This window comes from Oryza glaberrima, chromosome 4 (genome assembly GCF_000147395.1).
Source record: "Oryza glaberrima chromosome 4, OglaRS2, whole genome shotgun sequence".
Lineage (NCBI taxonomy): Eukaryota > Viridiplantae > Streptophyta > Magnoliopsida > Poales > Poaceae > Oryza > Oryza glaberrima.
Genome location: NC_068329.1, coordinates 6177087 through 6197590, shown reverse-complemented (window position 1 = coordinate 6197590; position 20504 = coordinate 6177087). Strand labels below are relative to the sequence as shown.

Sequence of the window (20504 nt, the reverse complement as noted above, 5' to 3'; positions counted from 1 at the left end):
CAAATTTTATTTTTTGATTTACACTTAGTACCGTTTACATGCCCTCACATGTATAATGCCCATTGATAGGATATCTCCACCTCCTACAAGTTGTGTCGTTTTCATTTATCATGGATTCGTGTATGATGTTTATTTCAATGTATAAATTATTACAAGAATGTCAAACATTTTTTTTTCAACTAGTCCCTGATCCGTAACCATTATTCAAATTCTTTTTTTTTCTGGGAAAACCGTTATTCAAATTCTAATATTCGATTTGGATTTATGTCCAGTAAATTCTACTCCCTCTGTTTCATATTATAAGTTATTTTGAATCTTTTCTAGCCAAATTTATTTAGGTTTGACAGTTTATTAAAAAAAATAGTTCGGTTAAATGTAACATTGAATATGTTTTTTTTAAATGTTGCTATATTCTTTTATTATTTGATCAAACTTAAAAAAGTTTGACTAGGAAAAAAAATCAAGCAACTTAAAGTCTTTTTTATATGAGGGGAAAAGAGAGAATTGAGAAGATACGCAAAACAAGGTGAGCATTAGCGAATAATTAATTGAGTATTAATTATTTTAAAATTTAAAAAATAGATTAATATGATATTTTAAAGCAATTTTTCTATAGATTTTTTTTATAAAATAAACATCATTTAGTAGTTCAGAAAATATGCGTGTAAAATACGAGGGAGTTTTTCTGTTTCTACCTAATCAATTTCTCTCAATCAGTTTTATGATATGAAACGGAGGGAATAGATCGCTAATTACTGGTCAGGCTTGGGTGGCTGGTACTTTTTGCAAATACTGGTTTCCTAGGTTTTATCCTAACAAATAATCTGGAGATCTTTTACGGTGTTTGTATTTTAAAAAGGGTAAAAGTCTATCGCTGCACAATGAAAGGTACCACTTAAAAGGTTGATATAGTGACTTACTACCTCCGTCCCACGAAAAATCCAATCCTAGCATCCCAAGATAGAATTAGTGGAGGATAGAAATGACTAAAATGTCCTTAATCATTGAGAAAAGTAGTAAGAGTAATAATAGGTAGGTAAAGGGTATTAAAGGGAGTTTTATCTATAAAGAGTAGGTAGGATGGTAGGATGGTATAGGATAGTAGAAGTTGGTTTTTTTATGGGACAAAATTCAAACTCTAGAAGTTGAGTTTTTTTTTTTTTGACGGAGGGAGTAGGGGGTAAAAGTAAAATGATAATTTTCGTAGGAGATAGAGAATGGCATAATTGTTTTCGATATTAGTTCTAGGTACATAGGTGCATACAATACCTCACTAACTGTGTGCCCGGTAATTTACATGACATGTTATTTAGATTTACATTTTTTCCTACGAATATGGTCACGCAGTAATCCTCTGTTTAGGCGTCGCTAGTTAAGGTAAAATCAAGATGCCTCTCCAAATAGATTTTACGTACCTTTATACTCCCTCCATAGTCATTTTTTTTAAATCTAAAAAATTTATTTTTGATAGGCATATTTCAATCCAACAACATATCCTCTTAATGACTTTCTCGGATTCAATGTATGTCTCTCTATTCTTCCACATATGATTGGCTACATGGGTATTTCTCACTAGTAGTATGTTTAAATGGATGATAAGTAAAATTACTTATCCTTGTTCTGTGTGCCAAGATAAAATATGACTATTAAAATTAGATGGAGGAAGTATTAGCTCTAATAACCTCTCGATACCTCCTATTGACCATAAAAATCCCTATAAAGAAACTTTTACTACAAGCACTGGAAAACTTGAATCTTTCTTGCGGTAAAGACATTGATTGTAGAACGCCACTGATTCTAAAACAATTTCATGTACGTCCAAAATATATAAGTAAAACGAAATATGAAAAACACCTTATGCATGTTGTACACGCCTCTGAAATCATCCAACTATGCGTTGTAACCACCTTATACTCGATGTTATATTGTAACCTTCCTCACTGAAATGTCTTCAACACCTCGAAATTCTGAAAAACAATTCTATATTGACATTTGCCAACATGTCAATTTAAGGTTTACACAAACACATGATTTTCTACGTAAAGTGGCACACGGATTAAATAAATAACCAGGAAAATTCATAGTAGTTTGGAGTATGTTTCCTAGAATGATTTACAATAAAAATCGGTTGACAACTTGTTTTTCTTAAAACCCATCCAACAACGGGTTAGAGAACCTTCATGCACCAGAATTTTGGCATTATCATCACCAACTTTAAATACAGAAGCAACTTGTCACGCAGACTCTTGACAAGTTCACTTGAGTCGGCATCAATTTTGGGTCATGTTTTAGGATCAATTCTGAACATCAGATCAGAGGTGTACTTTCCAGTTGAAATTCTACAGTAACAGAAGTTGTCTGCACTACACTGGAAACACCATTGCTACTGCTGTAGTGATTTACTACAATTAACTGTAGCACAAGACTCATTTCAGTATTGATGCACCTCTGCAGTAAGGATCAGTTTCCGTTGACACTGCTTCCTCTTTTTTTCCCTCAAAAACGCATGAGAGCATTGCTCCCATTTTTATCAAGGTAATAAGCTGCATATGGTGTCACTTCAGCTAACAAGACCAACCTTTGCAGATCAACCAGTCCAATTAATCAGGAAATGGGCCATGCTAACATTGAGGTCCAAAAAAATCTCATATGACTGCCTGCTACATCATCTCAATGGCTAATGATCATATTGTTCTGCTAACACTACAGATATAAATTAAGTGAAAAGATTCAGGACTGAATTTTACAGCTGCAGAGGGGCACTTGTATGTCTTACCAGCCAGGGTCAGATGCCTCCCAGCTGCCATCCCATGGATAACTGCTAGAAAATAAAATGTACAACTCTGATTCCTTATCCGTTTGTGCTACAAATAGATGTCAAGTCAAAGGAGTAAAATTATAAACACATAACCATGGAAAAATCAGGGGAAAACACAGCAGTCCAACAGGAAAAAAAAAATGAGTTTAACTACAGCCCTCAGAACAAACAATGGCACAAGATATGATGGAAATATAGAGGCAACACATGGTCTTCAGGAGAAGTTAAGTGCAGTTCAACCCAGGGTATAAATGATCCACATATTTCTCATAATATAAAAACTAAACAGGAATAACATAGCTCCTGAAGAAAAAGATTTCAGAATTTCAGGCTATCTGAACAGTATAGGATATAGTAAAATCTCATAGATCACCAAAAAATCCAAATAAAGCAATAGCAGATGTTCTCATGGATAGTGGTAATCTTGGACAAAATTGAAGATCATTACAGCATGACTCCAAGCATATATACACAAAGAGACATGCACAGAACACAGAAGATCCAGGATATTATATTCTAACTCAGAACACACATAGTTTGTCTAACTAAAGAAAGCATCAACGGATTAGATAGACACACTAGTGAGAGGTTTCTGATGTCAAAGGGTGGTTCACTGAACTTTACAATCTGCAATCAACTGTAGAACGAAATTGCTAGAATTAATCTCTTCTACATTTGAACATACCTGGCATCAAGTGTGACAAGTGCAGTAGTAAAGCCAGTTCCCGTGTGTTGGCCGGGATGATAATCTATTATTCTATTGTTCATCATGCCTAAAGCACAAGGGATGAAGCAAGCACAAAAGGCTAACATTGTGCTAAGTACTTTACTTATGTTGGTAATTGCAAGAGATGAGTAGCTATTTAATGTGTAGCCATCCTCAATTAGTGCACAGATTACTCATGATGCACCAAAAGTTCAGAAATTCAGAGATTACTCATGATGCACCACAAATTCAAAGATTACTCATGGTGCACTAAAAATTCAGAAATGGTCGTGAGTTTGAGTGCATTTGTGCATACCGGGTCAGCAAGCCAGTGCATCCGGGGCACAAAGCCCACCATGGCAGAGAGCGCACTCCGCCACACGGCGAAGGCAAACCGCAGCGTGGAGCACGGCACGATGAGGTCGTCGTCAACGGAGAAGACGGCGTCGGTGGTGAGCCCTTGGATGGGCCTGAACCTGTTTGTTGAGGCTGTCCTCCGCGTTGATCGCGAACCGCACCCGCGAGCAATTGGTGGAGGGAGCAAGGGGGGGCGGGCGCTCACCGTGGCGAGGCGGCGGAGAGGTCAGGGCGGTGGAGGGTGAGGGCGAGGGCGAAGATGGTGGTGATGGCGGCGACGGCGAGCAGGCAGGCGGTGAATCTGCCGGGGGGCGACGTGTGGTGGGTGGCGGAGGGGGAGGTACCCGCAGCGGCCGGAGCCGTACCACCTCCTGTCAGCAAGTTCTAGCCGCGGCGTCGCCCGCGTCTCCCGTCGGCCGTCTCCCCCGCCAAACGCCGCCGTCCTCACGCCACCTGCCGCCGTCGCCCGCTCCGTCAGCTCACCGGTCAGTTCCGGTGATGACGGGCCGGATCCAGCCACGGAAGGGCCAGATCCGGCGGCGGCGGATCCGCAGCCACGCGCCGCGAGGCCTTCGTGGCGCGCTGTGACGCCTCCTTGCGCCGGAGACGAGCCGCCGTCAGGGGTTTTGGCCCCGCCGCCGCCATCCCAGCGTCCGCGTGGTTTCCGGCGGTGGCGAGGCGGTGAGAGGAGGGGTGGGTGGCGGCGGCCAGGGGCTAGGGTTCGCCCCCGGTCGCCCGCGCGTGGACGACTTCTTCGGTGTTCCCTCATACAAGAAGGTCTCGGTCGTCTTCTTTACCTGCAGGCGTCGGCGTCAGCCTCCTTGTTCTTCTTCTTCCTCCTCGGGCTCCTCCTTCGCGTCAGGCGCAATGGGGGCGCGGTGGAGAGCGATGGGCGGCGGTGACGATGGTGGGCGCCGGCGCGGCGTTTTTTCACGGTAGGGAGAGGCGCGGCACGATGGTGGTGCGGGCTGCGGAGGAGCGCGTCGATTCTGTGAAAAATCCGGTGCACGAGTGCACGACTGTGAGGGGGCGAGAGAGCGCGAGGAGGAAATGCATGGGAGATGCGGGAGAAAGAGGAGGGAAGAGCGAGACACAGGACGGTGGATGCGGCGTGATTTCGCCATTTCAAGTGCGGGGAGGAGAGGAGGGGGAGAGGTGGGGTAATCTGAGGCGTTGGATTGGATGATTTTAGACCATTGGATATGTGATATGATGAATGATGAATGAGTAAAAGGATTTGTTGAACTATAGGGTAGATCCATGATGGCATGATGGCATATGTGTATAACATGATATATGTGTGGGTGCACATGACAATCAAATTCTCACAAATTGGCATAGAAGGTTCTCCACTATAAGTTATTTTATGAGACAACCACAAATGATAAAAAAAATACTGAACGTACATAAAAATGATATGATGATAATGAGGTTTATTTTAATCACCGATATCTTCTTATATAGTTTTAATAATCTACCTTTGTGTAAGGAATCAGTAACACAATTTCTAAAGTGCTGCAGAACAGAAGCAGGTGAATCTGAATTGAACAGTACGCAGGTGACTTTCTTCACCTCAATATTAGACAAACAATCGTTACTTTATTGTCTAAGCAATTCTAAGAAAATTATATCGCAAAAAGGTCCAAATTTGGCATATAGTAATGCAGTGAAATAATTTCCCATCCTGATAAAGATTATTGATTAGTTTCCATACCTGCAAAGGCTTCCTATGCTTGCAGTGCATGCATTTGTCAGGAGGCACCAACAAGGACAGCTACTGATCTTTGAAAGAGCTAGCTACATATGTCAGATGGTACAAGAAGCAACCACAATTAGATTGACATGCAAAATTCGATTAGGACCAAAAGAGTTTACAAATACCAAACCTGTACTGCAACAGATCTGAAAGCTACAATATTACTCCAGAAAAAGCAGAATAATATAAATATCTGTCTCCAATTCTCCATGAAATACAAAGAAGTGCTTGAAATGTTTGTAGCATATATGACATTTTTTTATTCCATATATTTGCTATTCCATATATGATATATTTGTAATTCCAAACGATAGATAAGCCAGCTCTTTCCATACCTAATCAGAAACTAATACACAAAGGTAGTTAGCAAACTGAGTAACTGGTTTTGGAGAATACAATGGCCAGCCAGCACTGAGCAGCCATATTTCTAAGGCGTTGTTCGTTTAATCCCCAAGAGAGAGGGATTGGAAGGGAATAAATCCCCTTCAAATCCACCCATAAGAGGGATTAAACGAACAAGGCCTAAAGGGGTTTCGTGTATGTAGGTGTAGAACCCATAGGGCCCATGAGTTATATATACTACCGCCATCCTTAAAAGGATGACATCATAAAATGCATGCGGTCAAACCTCAAAATGTTAAACGATTAATATATGGAAAACATATTAGGATTTGAATATGAAAATATATATTAGTAGATTTGCTATGAAAAACTATTTCATATAGTTATACTTTTATTAAGTTTTATAAATACATAGTTTGAAAAATTAATGATCAAACATGTGCATGGAAGACTGACGATATCCAAAATATAAGTAAAAAAGAATGGAGGTAATAATATGGTGGTATAAGTCTCACACTCTTACATGATGAGTTTAATAAATAGGTTAAGGCCAGAGTATAAAATTAACAGTTCCAAAAAAATAACTCCGGTTAATGCAAGTGTAAGTAGGGTAAGGCCTGATAGAAGGGCTAGAGATTAGTGATCAAAGTATTGTCTTGCAAATATATTGTGATAGAAATTTTTATCAAAGTTATATTTAGGAGACCATGTTGATGCCCAAAATGATAAGTTTTCATGGCTAGAGTATAAAGAATCTAGATTACATCAGTATTCCTTACTGTGGGAAAATATATAGTAATACATTGTTAACTACTTAGTTTATGCTTCTACCTCTGATGCTTTCACAAAAGAAACCCTCACCAATAGCCACCACATGAGCATGAACCATTCTTGAAATGATGAAAACGACTGGGGTCACGCACTACGATCTCATGGTCCACAATCTTGGAAATGTAGGTGAATGCGCTATGGCAATCACCACATACACGCAGGTTCTTTGTGATCCTTATTGGGCAACCAGGGGAAGTTGTGAGGAGACCATATGCAAGAGCAAGTTTCTCACTGTGCTCAACAAGAAGATTATTTTTCTCTTCCTCATCAACATCATGTAATGCGAAGTTTGTCTCAGGAACATATCCCATAGCTTTGATGCGATCAATTAGACTCTCCAGAAGAGCATAAATTTGTGGGGATAGTGGGTGTGATCGATCTCCGACAAAGAAAGATGCTGTGCCCTTTTGACCCTGGACCCAGCTGCATCCTGGCCTCTTCTTAATTCCTGATTTCTTCATCAAGTGCCTGATCCTCGCTACATCCTTCCACCGCCCTGCAGTGGCATATATGTTGGAGATAAGCGTGTAAGATCCATCATTTTCAGCATTCATCTCGACCAGTTTGTTCAGAGCATGTTCAGCAAGTTCAACATTTGAATGTACTCTACAGGCACTCAGTAATGCAACCCAAACTACTGCGGTGGGCTCCATTGGCATATCCTTAACTGTTTTCCATGCCTTATCTAATCGCCCAGAGCGGGCCAGCAAGTCAATAGCACAGGCATAGTGCTCTGCCCGAGGTGTCAAACCATAATCTGCACTCATGCTGTCAAAGTACGATAGACCTTGATCAACCATTCCACAATGACTACAAGCATAAAGAACAACCAGGAAGGTTATATCGTCAGGAACAAAGCCTGCTTTCCGCATCTTGTCAAATATGTCCAGGGCCTCACTACCACGACCGTGCATTCCATACCCTGTCATCATTGATGTCCAAGAAATAGCACTCTTTTGAGACATGCTATCGAATACATGCCTAGCTGTATCAACATCCCCACACTTCGAGTACATATCAATGAGGCAGTTCGCCACAAAGTATGCAGATGATTCATATCGGTGATGACGAAGCACATAAGCATGAATCTGCTTACCTATACGTATGGCTGCCAAATGTGCACAGGCCATCAAAATGCACGAAATTGTATAAGCATTTGGGGCTACTCCATATGGTTCCGAAATCATCTCCACGAAAAGCTTGAGGGCATCATTTGAGTCCCCATATTGTGCATGCCCCCCGATCATGACAGTCCAGGTCACAACATTGCGTTCCTCTAGAGGTATATCATCAAATATGGAGCGTGCAGCTTTGAAGCTTCTGCACTTTGAGTACATATCTATTAGCGCGTTGTACACCATAAGATCCTCATCCTCACCACCAAAATCATTATCCAAGGTTAGAAGACAGTTCTTTAGGGAGTAGGCATGAATTTCCATACCCTGAGAAAATGCTCCCAAAGAAGCGCAGGCAGACAACACAGAGATGATTGTGACACAATTTGGCAAGGACCCAGAAAATGTCATTTGACGGAATAAATTGAGTGCTTCATGGCTGCATCCCCTCTGAGAATAGCCTGCAATTACAGCAGTCCATGTTACCACATCTAATGGGATATTTTCCTTGCGCATGTTCTTGAAAAGCTCAAAGGCTGCCTCAAAGTTGCCACTTTGGGAGTACCCAGCCACCATTGCGTTCCAAGAAACCACATCTTTGAATTCCATCATGTTGAAAACCTTTACCGCGTTTTCCATCAAACCACACTTAGCGTAAGCATCAATCAGGGCATTACCAACAAAAACATCTGGAAATGTGCCATTACGAATAGCATTACCATGGACTTCTTTAGTTTGAGGTACTGCCTTTAGAGAACCACATGCAGGGAGTATGTTGACAATGCTAATGATGTCTGACCTTTCATTTGTAGGCTTCTCATGGACAATCAATGTCATCTTTGAAAACAGATCCAATGCAGTCCAAGCATTACTACTTTTAACATGGGCTGAAACAATAGAGTTCCATGAGATAACATCATCAATACCCCTCTGAGTTATTTCATCAAAGATCATGCTGGCTTCCTCCAAAGAACCACAACGGGAATACATTGCCACCAACGCATTGCATATGAAGACATTGGACTCAAAGCCATTGCAGCATATCAATCCATGGAATGCACTACCACAACGGTATGAAGGTAGCTCTCCACATGCTTTTAATACATGTGGTAGAGTAAAATGGTCCGGCCTAGTTCCAGCACGCAGCATGCGGCAAGAGACATTAATTGCACTGTCAAGGCGGCCTTGTTTGATGTGTTCTCGGATAAGTAGATTCCACCACACAGCTGGTGACGGTGTAACACGTTCCAACACCAAGAGAGCATAGTCGGTAGCACCACAAGCAAGATAAGAAGCTACGACACCAGTACCCAGAGATCTTGGAGATATAAATGGTTCGGATGGCAATGCTGGCAGTGAGACTGACAATAATGGTGTGGGCAAAGAAAGAAGACCAGAAGCAATTATCTGTTGGTGAATTTGATGAACTGTATTTGCAGACTTGCATTCCTTCAATAGGGATGCAAAGTGACTAGGATAAACATCTACACCAATGCATGCTGCCCTTGCACCTGAAAGGAACCATACTCCAATTGGTTTTACCGCCTTAGGCAAGTTCAAAAGCATAGCTGCAGTAGAATACCATTATGCATAATGAATCCTCAAAGAAACAGCCATTGCATCACTGTATGACCAAAAATAACTGAATTAGCAAAAGCCATCATACATATTACATCAATCTAATGCAAAACAATGTAATGTAAAGCAAGAATAAGTCAAAGATCACAAAGGGGAATAGGCATGCTATCCATCAGGGTTGCAGAATCAAAGGTAGTTTGTAGTATCCTACCATCCTGTAAAATCCTTCTTATCTGGATTATTGAGGTTTTAACAACCTAACATCATGCAAGATCAATTGTCAACTCCCAGTGACAATATTCATGCCCAAAGCTTGTTCTATGTAGCACTAAAGCATTGCGATGCTTACAAATTATCCACCTGAGCATGTGACTCTGAATGTCCATTTCATCATTTCACTTCAAATGTCAATCTCAGGACAACAGCGGAAATACTAGCCCTAGTAGGAAAATTTTGACTATTTATGTGTGATAAGGGGGTATAACATGAAAATAATTTGAGCTGCAACAGATGCACACATAGACATGACTATAGGTTTACCAAATTGTCAGAACGCACGAGAGAATGAGAAAGGAAGAATAATAACAAAGGAGCAACTGTTTGTACCTTTTGTATTCACAAACACTGCAGTTCAAATCAACCATGAGAAGCAACAGTGGAATGATTTCAAATCAACCAGGAATGCAAACTAAATTGTTCTTTATATCATATCAACGCCTCCTAAATCTATGAGGAGTATGTGGAAAAAATTCGAAGTTCAGTACTACAACTAATAAGACAAATCGAAGCCATTGAAGGGTGTCAACTTTTCTCACTATACCATGTCCCATCCATTTTGATTCAATTCTTTGAAAACCTTACAACAACCAGAACACAATGGAAAAAAAAAGAAGATAAAAACATGAATGGTTCCACTTCTTACGATCTAAATCTTGAAGTCCTGGTACAAGTCCCCTTGTTTCAATTTAGAACAACTGAAATCCACTTTTTAAGGAAACCTTTGATAATTGGATTTGCTTGTACTACTCTCTATCTGTGGTCTGTACTATTGATTAACCATAAGCATTTATTTTGAGCAATAAAATCTAAATCTGGCATAATAATTCATAGTAACAGTTTTTCAAAATTAATTGACAACATAAATAATGATTTCATTTTTTTGTTGGGCTTAAGCGGTATATGGCGTAACTATCAACACTGGAAGCAGTGGGAGTCGGCAATGTATAATTGCCAAAGAAGAAAACATGAATAAAGGAAAGTAACCATGAAACTTCATCATCCTTCAATTTCTATCAGACACGATTAATTGCCGATGCTGAACCCGTCCCACTACAATGTATAGAGATTTTCTTTAAATACAGTAAGCTATATGTTTCAGTGACAAAAACAAAAAAAAAAAAAAAAAAAGAGGAGAAGAAGATCAAATGGAGCACATGTGGGAGAGCCACCGCCACAGCACCAGCACCAGCACCACTGGAGTTGGAGAGGAGCTGGGAGAAGGAAGAGCTTTGTTATTACCTGCCCTCCAGGCGTCCGCGCGCAAGAAGAAGACGTTGGAGCCGCAGGCACGGAGGTGGCGGACGGCGGAGGGCGCCGACGAGCCGCAACAGGCCAAGGCACGAGGCAGTGGCCGGAAGGCAATGGCATTGAGCAAGCGAGGGAAGGGCCAGCGGAGCGTTGGGGCGGACGCGCGGAGACCAGGGGAGCGGAGCTGCAGGGCGGCGGCGGCGGCGTGACTTGTGACGGAGCCGTCCAGAGTCTGGATTTTGGAGCGGCCCAATCTGAAGCCACACGTACGGCCCATAATGTTATCACTTCCTGAGACTAGATCGACCAATCTTAAGATTGGTAAAGTCGTCACAAACGCTTCCAACGAGCATATTTTCCCATATATATGAGCATCTAAATATTGGGTTGACATCTCACTGTAAAACGACCCTTTTTTCATGGCGTCACACTAAACTTTTCGCTAGGGGCCATATGCGAAAACCGTCAGAAACAACGTAAGGAGGGGTAGGGGGTTTCGGACCGCCAGTGAAAACTTATCTTCGCTGGCAGCCAAGTTAAGCGGGCCACCAGCAAAGATGTTGAGGTTTTCGCTGGCAATGCACCTAAAGGACCGCCAGCGAAAATAGCTTCTCCTATAAGGCTGAGATCAAGCTGCCATGTCATTTGAGCACGGTTTTCTCTCTTATGAACACAAATATAGGGGAGCAGGTTTTCAACTCGAATGGTTTCACAGATCTATTGCGCGCCACAGGCTAGTTATAGGGACAAATGCTCATTTGACCATGTTTTGAAGCCTAACTACCAATCTGATCCTACATTTTTTAGTTTGCTAATTTCATCCCGTTTTTTAAAATCGAGCATGCCGTTTGACCCTATTTACATTACGCCTTAGGGTTTCACAAAAAGAAAAGAAAAAAAATCATTCTACTATTAAAACTGACCAAAATACCCTCCATACATTTTCACTTCAACCCAATCTCACAACCTGCCTGACCCTCTTTCTCGTTCACATCTCGATGGCGGCAGCGGTGGTGGCGCCGATGCGGGGAGCGAGCAGGAGGTGGCGGCGGCGCGGGGAGGAGGCACGACAACGGCGCCGGAGCGCAGAGAGAGGAGCAATGGAGGAGTGGCGCGAGGAGGGAGGCCAGGGCGGCTGGCGTGAGGGGGAGGCCGGGGGTGGCCGGCGTGCAGACGTGCGGAAAAAGGCGGCGGCAGCCAGCGCGCGGAGGTAGAAGGAATCAGGTCCTTCCCTACAATGCTAGTCGCCGGATGTGGCGGCGTGGCAGCACGACTGGTGGAGGGATGGACGACGACTTGGTGGCGCCTGATCTAGAGGAATCGGCAGCGGTTGAGGCGGAGGCCGAGGACGAAGTCGCCGCAGCAATTTGTCGGAGGAGACCGGCGCGGTGGAGAGGCAAGGGGCGGCGGCGTGGTGTGGGGACGGCGGCGACAATTTGTGAGCGACGGGGGCGAATCGTGGGCAGCGCTGCAGAGGAGGCCGGCGCGGTGGAGAGGTGAGGGGCGGCGGCGCGGTGTGGAGACCGGCAGCGGCGGCGGCGGCGATGCAAGGCGAGCGCAGCGCGCGCGTCTGGGAGGGGCGAGCGCGATTTGATCGAGAGTCTGCGATCTGCGCCGCGAGTCGGGTGACGCGTTTTGCGCGATACTGATGGGGTGCGCGATTTGTTATCGATCAGAGCCGTCGGATCGACCTCATCTTTTGATTCTATACCATTAGATGTGTGATATGATGAATGAGTAATGAGTATTTGGAGGCTATATAATTAGCAACAATATAATAACTCTCTCCGTAGTTCTTTTTTCCTAAATATTAAATTTATCATATTAGATACTTGATACCGAACCATGTGTCATGATTTCTATTACTAAACATACACGTAGCGTTAGCACGGGCATATTACTAGTATATTTAGCTCTTCTATTTTGAGAAGCTGATGTATTTGGATAGCTACAACTCCTTCAATTTCCTTACCTTTAATATAAGAGACAACCAGACGAGTCAGAACAGAAAACATATACTAATAGGATTTTTGAGGAATATACAGTAGTCATAGTCAGATGTAGATAAACCTATGCCAAATCTATTAGGATCGGTAAAAAGAGTATGTGTTGGACCACAATAGAACCTAGACGCCATGAAGGCCGTCTACCCCACCCTAGTGATCTCCCAGTATTAAGTTCAGCAAAGCATATTGTTTTATATCGTTTTCAGACAAACCTGAATCTATAAATCATTAATATTTGATCTGAATGGAACTTCAAAATTGGCAATCCAGTAAGCATCATCCTAAAAACATTAGTGAGTTCAATACATCCACCTCTTCTTTATGTAACTCAACAGATTCAACTGAGCCTATTCGTCCTGATTCAAAGTGCACCCAAGTTTAGAAATATAAACTGAATATCTCGCACATAACAGTTCTACTCCCCAGTTTGCCCTTAATGAATCAGAAATACGTCACTATACCAATTCAAAGACAAATCCTACCATTGTAATATCAGAGAGCGCAATTGCACATGAAGATATATGCAAATTTAGTTATGCATGTATGTAAAAAAAGATTATCTAGGAGTTACTAAAAGCAGTAGTAAATATTCCACCATATATTGAGATACCAAAACACCTCTTTCAAGCAGTTTGTGAATGTCCCCTTCTCCAAACAAACTTACAACTGTGTGAGAAAAAACATATAAGGCATAAGGATTTAATTCATCTAAATTTTCTTAACAGTATGTACATTCCAAGAATGCTCTCTAAATTTTATATCAGCGTGTACATTCAAACTAAAGTAATGTAGACATTTGATGCTGTTCACTTGTGAACCATATTATAGAAACCTGATAGCATATACACCTTCATGTGTAAAAGCAACATATGCTTCTATATATAAAAATTCAGCATATGTATCTAGATACATTACTAAATAAGAGACCAGTACATTTAATACAGGTACATTATTCACTACTTGATTTTTCATTTGGAAACAGAAACTAAGTTTGCTAGACATAAGATTTTTTGGGAAACATAGATCATCACTTGAGAGTTCAGACACAGAAGAAAAGAGTTCAGACACATAAGATTGGCATTTACTCATGCAAAGCAGGACTACGGACAACTTGAATTCTATAAATGTTGCAACACAGTCTGTATATTCAGAAACAGATCTTGTGAAAAGAACATGGCCCTTTACTGATATAAACCGAATATTTGGTCAATATATTGATGAAAACACTGAATATATTAAAATAACAGATATACTACCCCGCATGCCCTCAACGAATCAGAAAGATGTCATTTTCATAATAAAAGAGAAGTAAAAGATATGGAATGATATGCATGACATAAGTTGAAAAATAATGATAGTAATGCCATATAGAACATTAACACTGATGTTATCGTGTAATAAAAATGTACTGCATATATGGAAAGAGAGTAATTATTACATAAAAAACTCTGAACCTGTACACAAACAAGAACAAAAATCATCTGGGTATATGTCAAATGTAATGAAACTAAGTGACAAGAAAGCTAGCAATGGAAATTAGTGCCTTTGGACCTTATTTATGCATTTATGGCTTTGGACCCAAGAGTACCTCAACTGGATTTTTTTTTAAAAAAAAACATTTATGCAACATTTACAACCTTTGGTCCAGAGACACACTGCACACTGCACAGGCAGCTAAGGAACTACCTGTTTGGTTCTATCACCTTCCAAAACTTTTGGCAGTGGTTAAGAACAGCTACCCGAAAGCACATGACAAGCACACACAGCTTTAAATTCCTCAGTTATCACTTATCAGTTAACCAAAACAGTCAGCTTGCCGACTGGTCGCGATCCCTGTTGCTCGGCCGTCAAACAATCAAACAAAAGCAAAAGGTAAATCTAGTTACCTCGTCGGTGGGGTTAGCCACGATGAGCCAGGGCGACGCGGTTGTATGTGTCGACGGGGTGCCACAGATTGGGTGCTGCAATGTTGTTCTTATGAATGGCGGCGAGGGCGCGGGGGACATGGAGGACGAAGGGCCAAGTCACGGTGTTGGACGATGACGTCGGCGGTGAATCGTCGCTGGCGCCGTGGGCGACGGTCCTGGACGACAGCGGAGGGCAACGCGAAAAAAATGAATAAAATGGCTAGACCACAGTACAAAGCAGAATAATTGAATAAATTGGGTAGACTATAGTATAAAGCAGAATGCATGAATAAATTAACGGTGTACGTATTCTCTTCAAAATTCACATGATCCATACCAAAATTAACGGGTCTGCCTTGGTAAAATTTTTTGTATGGAATTGGGTAAGAAAACATATAAATGTGATGAGAGCTGAGGAGAAACATGACCTGGAGGCCTGGTAGGTTCAGGTTTGACAGCTATGTCCATCAATCTGTAGCTTCAATGAACACATATAAGATGTAGACAGTGTAGAAAGCAGAAAACTGACAACCACGGGATCATCTTGAAGAGAAACCCGTCAGTATTGTGCTGATCTTCCTTTCCTATATAAGAGTACCCACAAATTACATGCACTGTTAATTATGTAAATTTACTGTGAAACTGAGAGCTGAACTTCAGGTAATAGCTTCTGCTTTTTTAAAAGAATAGAATATATGTTATTATATGCAAGTTCTTTGATTGGGCACTAATGGATGACAGAAGATGACAGAACCTTACTGGGAGACACAAATTAACATGCTCAGAATTTCAGATATAACCTTGAGAGACATTTTGTCAAGCAGTTCATGAGCAGCAAGGCATACTGTAGCATTATGTTCATTCTAAACTACAAGAACCAGATGTGATTTTGCGTGTGAAGGGAGTGAAGGGGCTTGTGCTTCAGATTAATTTTGCGTGTGTTTCGTGTTGAATTGAATCTTATTTATCCCTAGCAGGGGCGGATCGAACTTGGACTTTTGGGGAGACAAACAAACAAAATAAGAGAAGAGCTCCATCCAGATCTAGAAGAGAAGCTAGGGTTAATGCAGGTAAATTTGAGACAAAAGTGGGTGTGGGAGAGAGAGAGAGATGAATCAGAAAGATGATGTGGATGCTCACCGGGATGCAGCAGGACCACGGCACGTCGGCACCCCTCCCCTCCCCTCCCCTGCTCTGCTCGCGAGATGGGGGGATTGGCACGGAGGCTACGATGCGGGCGGTCGGCGTCGGTGATCCGGTGGCGGCGACGGTGGAGGAGGAACCGACGACGGCTCTCGCTCCAACGACGGGTGCGCACGGCGAAGGGGATTGCCGGCGATTGGAGTGGCGGTGCTCGCTCCAACGACGGCTGCGAGAGAGGAGGGCGTCCGCGTTCTGACTAAAAGAGGAGAGGGAGGCGTGGGAGACCGGGAGTGAGGTGCGGTTTCCGCGTCCTCGGTGGCCGGCGGGGTTGGGCGGTGCGGATGCGGCGGCGCAGGGGAGGAGGGGCGGCGGGCGGCGGGCGGAGGGGGTGGCGGAGGCGGAGGCGGTGGCGTTGGCGAGATGGAGGGGGGCGAAAGGCGAGGCGACAGGAGCGATAGAAAGAGGAGGGAGTGCGCGGTGATTTTGCCCGGGGGAGGGGAAGCGATCCGCGATCTGGATCGGATCGGGAGGGAGGCGGGGAGCCGTCGGATTTAAGTCATCAAATGGATTTGGATCTTGGATGTGTGACATGATGAATGATGAATGAGTAAAACCATTTGTTCAACTATAGGGTAGATAGATACATCAACTCACTCTTACACCTACATTACTCATTCATCAAATCCAATGGCTCATATATCTCTACCCCGATCGAACGATCAAGATCAGCTCCGCCTCTCTTCCGCATGCCGATCGCTCGTCACGGCTCCGTTTCCGCGCCTCCCCTGCCAACCCCCCGCGCACATCACGCCCTCACCCCTCCCTGCCACATCTTCAACCCCCAACTCACGCATCGCCCCCCTCCTCTCTCCTGGACTCCCCATCGTGCGCCGTCAGGTCGCCGTCGCCGCATGCCGCTCCTCTCCCCACTCGCGGGAGGAACTCTCTCCAAACCCTAACCCTAACCTCCTCTCTCTCCACGAATACGCGCTGCACGCTGTTGCGCGCTCCCCTCCCCACTCGCCGGTTCCTCCGCGTCTCACCTGATCTCCACCTCGAAATCCGCCGCCGGAGCAGCGTTGGGTTGTCGCCCTCGGTGGCTCATGTCACACTGTCGCCCACCTTCGCGCCGCCACCGGTCTCCTCTGCACGGTTTGTTTTTTCTTCTGTTGTCCAGTTTCAATCTCTTCTCCCTTCCAGTTCATTATTTTTCTTTGGCCTGATTGATTTTTTTTTAACAAACTGGCCAATTTGATTTTGGCTGTGATATACCAGCAAGGTATGTTTTTGAACACGCACATGATGTTTTCTATTGAATGCTGCAGAAACAGTCCGCCACCCTGTTCGTCAAGCAATTTTGTTATCGTTGGTTGGAATGTATTACGCCAATGTGTTAGTGCCAACTAATTTTTGGGTTTCTGCCTGAAATGCTAACATACTATTCGATGCATTCATGATAGTCTGGGGACAAAAGGAAAAAAATTATCTCGTGCTTTAGGGGTCAAAATAGGACATGTGATATTTGGTTGTTCACAAACAGCTAGCCCAGCATTAATCCACTGATGGTCTGCTTGCTGAATTTATTTCTAAGTAATTAGCAATCTTTGTTTAAGCCTGAATGATTTGTACTAAAAATTTCCCCTTGTTTTTCATGGTATCACAATAGATTGGAACAGGATAATCTTCTGCTCAAGAAAACACCAATGTTGGAGATGATCACAATTGTCCTCCACTGCTCTTGATCATTCAAGCAGGCATGTACTTTCTTTTGCAGATGGGTACACATTATTGTGTTATGCATTTAGCTAATTGATTAAAATATCCTGTGATTTTACAGGCATGTTCTTTTGAATTACCCTGTCTTTCCTGCAATTAATTTATGCAGTATGCTAACTGATTAGCACGATCTCATGAATACTACAATTGCAGGCACATATACATACATATACAAAAAGATATGACATGGTGTGGATGGAAATCGTGGAGGAATTCTGCATCTGCACTCTATTGACAGAGTTCTACTTATATAAACATTGCAAGGGATGCATCTTTCGGTAATTCACCATTGATAAGCATTGTACTAAACTACTAATACTATAATCTGCAGGTAATACATATCCATCTATTTTTTCCCTTCAAATCTACTAGACTTCAACATACAATTTTCTCAACCCCAGATATGTGGGTATATGCAGCTGATTTGCAATCACCAAACCCAGATATTTTAACCCTTATAGCTTAACTTTGAAGTCCATATGTTAGGCGCAGAGTGGTAAAGTGGTTTATGTCTATTTTGATCGAGCAGTTTGGCGAGCGGAGACGTGGAATTATACAATGGTAGTTCAGGAGAATTAACATAGGCATAGGTACTATTTTTTACTGATAGATGTATTTTGAAATCTTCATGGATTATGGAGCGGAACAGCTAAACTTTGCTCTGCTGTAACTTAGACCCAATTGTGCAGTGTTCATGGTATGTCCGACGTTGCTTACTTAGATATGCTTATGCTCTTAGTGGAATCACTAATAAACATCGCCGGATATGTGTCCTTTTAGATATGCTTGTGTGTTTGCTTCCTGGAGATTTGGTTGGGTTGGAACAAAATGTTATTTATTTGCTTTAGAATGCAGTGCCCTATGTATTACGAAATTATACTTCCTTTAATTGAGTCTAATGGCTTAGAATCCCTATAATATTGTTTAATTGTGTGGAGAACATGACCAAAAATATATAAAATGGAAATATAATATACTGCTGCTTCCCTGTATTTCTTGGGAGATTCTTTTTCAAGATCATCACTGATCAGATGCTACGAGTCTAGGAATCTTTAAAGTTTGATTTTCTTTTTGGCATGTATGGATGTATATTTTGGTTTAATCTTGCCATAATTTATTTATTTATTACTACTAGGTCAGGAGATAAAATTCTCCTTCAAAGCTCATTATACAATACAATGTTACAATAAGGATAACATAACCTTATCCAAACTTGTGATTAGTCAATGCTTAATTAATTACATCATTTTGAGTCATTGTGGGTGAAACATGGTACATTTGTGTTAAACATATTATTGATAGCACTTCCCTTTGATGCACATGTAGGCAGCTCTTACCCTGAATTCATATAATTGGATTAGCTGAACTCAGTGCCTCCAATGATGATTGAATAGGAAGGGAACTAACTAGGGTAGTATTGTTTTGTGCTTGAGATCCTGGTTGCGGAACTGAGATGTACTATTGACTTGAGTCATATTTAGTTTTTTGCTATATAATGTTGATTTTTTTACTCATTTTTGCAGAACGAAGGATGGCGCTTGACCGTGGATGAGGAGCCGATGTCCTGCTCAATGAGAACTACTGTGGATGCAGTTTTTCTTTCAGTTTTGGTGACTTCAGTGCTGCTATTTTATGAGATTTTCCATTGTTTGTGATCAGTAAGCAAGCATGTACTAATCAGTTGGTGGCACTGAGCATGGCTCTTTCTTTTTAGATCAGACTAGCAAAATTGCCCGTGCGCTGCAACGGGAGAAAAATTCCAATGACAATATATGTTTTTCATAAATAACCATGTGAATAATAATGTTTGTGTTGATTGTTGTAGCTAAGACATATCATAAGGAAAAATAGAACATCTTCCATTGATGGCCCAACCTCGACGATGACAATCTTACTAATGCTTTGCCCAAAAGAATTGGATTATTCATGTGACAGCATACATATAGGCCATGTTTAGATTCCAACTTTTTTTTTCAAACTTTCAACTTTTCCGTCACATCGAACTTTTCTACACACACAAGTTTCCAACTTTTCCGTCACATCATTCCAATTTCAACCAAACTTCCAATTTTGTCGTGGAACTAAACACAGCCATAATCTAAAATACTCTTTCAATCCTATTCTTGCAATAAAAAATATGATTAATCAAAATCCTACACTGCCTTGCATGGTAAAGTCTAAAAAAATAGAGCCATCGTGCACTCTTCTCTAAATATCAATTTAAAACATATTTTCCTTTTAATATTATTTCCATATAATATGTTATAAAGAATAGTAGCTATAGTAGTATGATAATTTATAGGAGAATAGATGAGAAAACAAAAGCCGTGAAGGAGATGGAAAAAATCGATGGATCCTATCAGACATAAACGTCCATCAATTTGATCTTGTGCTCATAAAAAGAAGGCCCAAACAAGACTTGTCTTAGTTCCAGATGTTAGAACATTCAACCAACGCTTTGAAAAAACCAAACCGACATGGTAGATTATGGACGATACAAATGTCACGAATCTTTTTCATGGAATCAGATGCATTTTTTCTAAATTCGGACTTTTTTTTGCATTGCACAGTGCCGAACCAGTTTTTTTCTTTTAATAAACGGTGGTGTTTTTCTCGCGTTGAGTCACACGGTTTTTTCAAAG

General features: G+C 41.9%; 1 protein-coding gene and 1 long non-coding RNA gene across 5 annotated transcripts in view; one reads left to right on the top strand and one right to left on the bottom strand.

The window, feature by feature from the left end:
* The window catches only part of LOC127771118 (pentatricopeptide repeat-containing protein At5g16860-like), a 65212-nt gene extending 48693 nt beyond the window's left edge, over positions 1–16519 (bottom strand). Inside the window, exons 1-5 of one of the 4 annotated variants that reach the window (XM_052296947.1) lie at positions 16084–16519; positions 15372–15527; positions 14923–15119; positions 9508–9549; positions 1147–9436 (exon numbers count right to left, since the gene is read on the bottom strand). In XM_052296947.1, coding sequence (XP_052152907.1) covers positions 6837–9436; positions 9508–9517 — 2610 coding nt within the window. In that variant the 5' untranslated portion in view covers positions 9518–9549; positions 14923–15119; positions 15372–15527; positions 16084–16519 and the 3' untranslated portion in view covers positions 1147–6836. Of the gene's footprint in view, positions 1–1146; positions 9550–14922; positions 15120–15371; positions 15528–16083 lie in introns of those variants that run through there. The other 3 variants (XR_008017082.1, XM_052296945.1, XM_052296948.1) reach the window with 3 other exon arrangements.
* Positions 16520–18031: 1512 nt separating this feature from the next.
* Positions 18032–19686, top strand: LOC127771123 (uncharacterized). Its single transcript, XR_008017091.1, has 2 exons — positions 18032–18140; positions 19386–19686. It is a non-coding gene; the product is annotated as an uncharacterized LOC127771123 (long non-coding RNA).
* Positions 19687–20504: the final 818 nt, after the last annotated feature.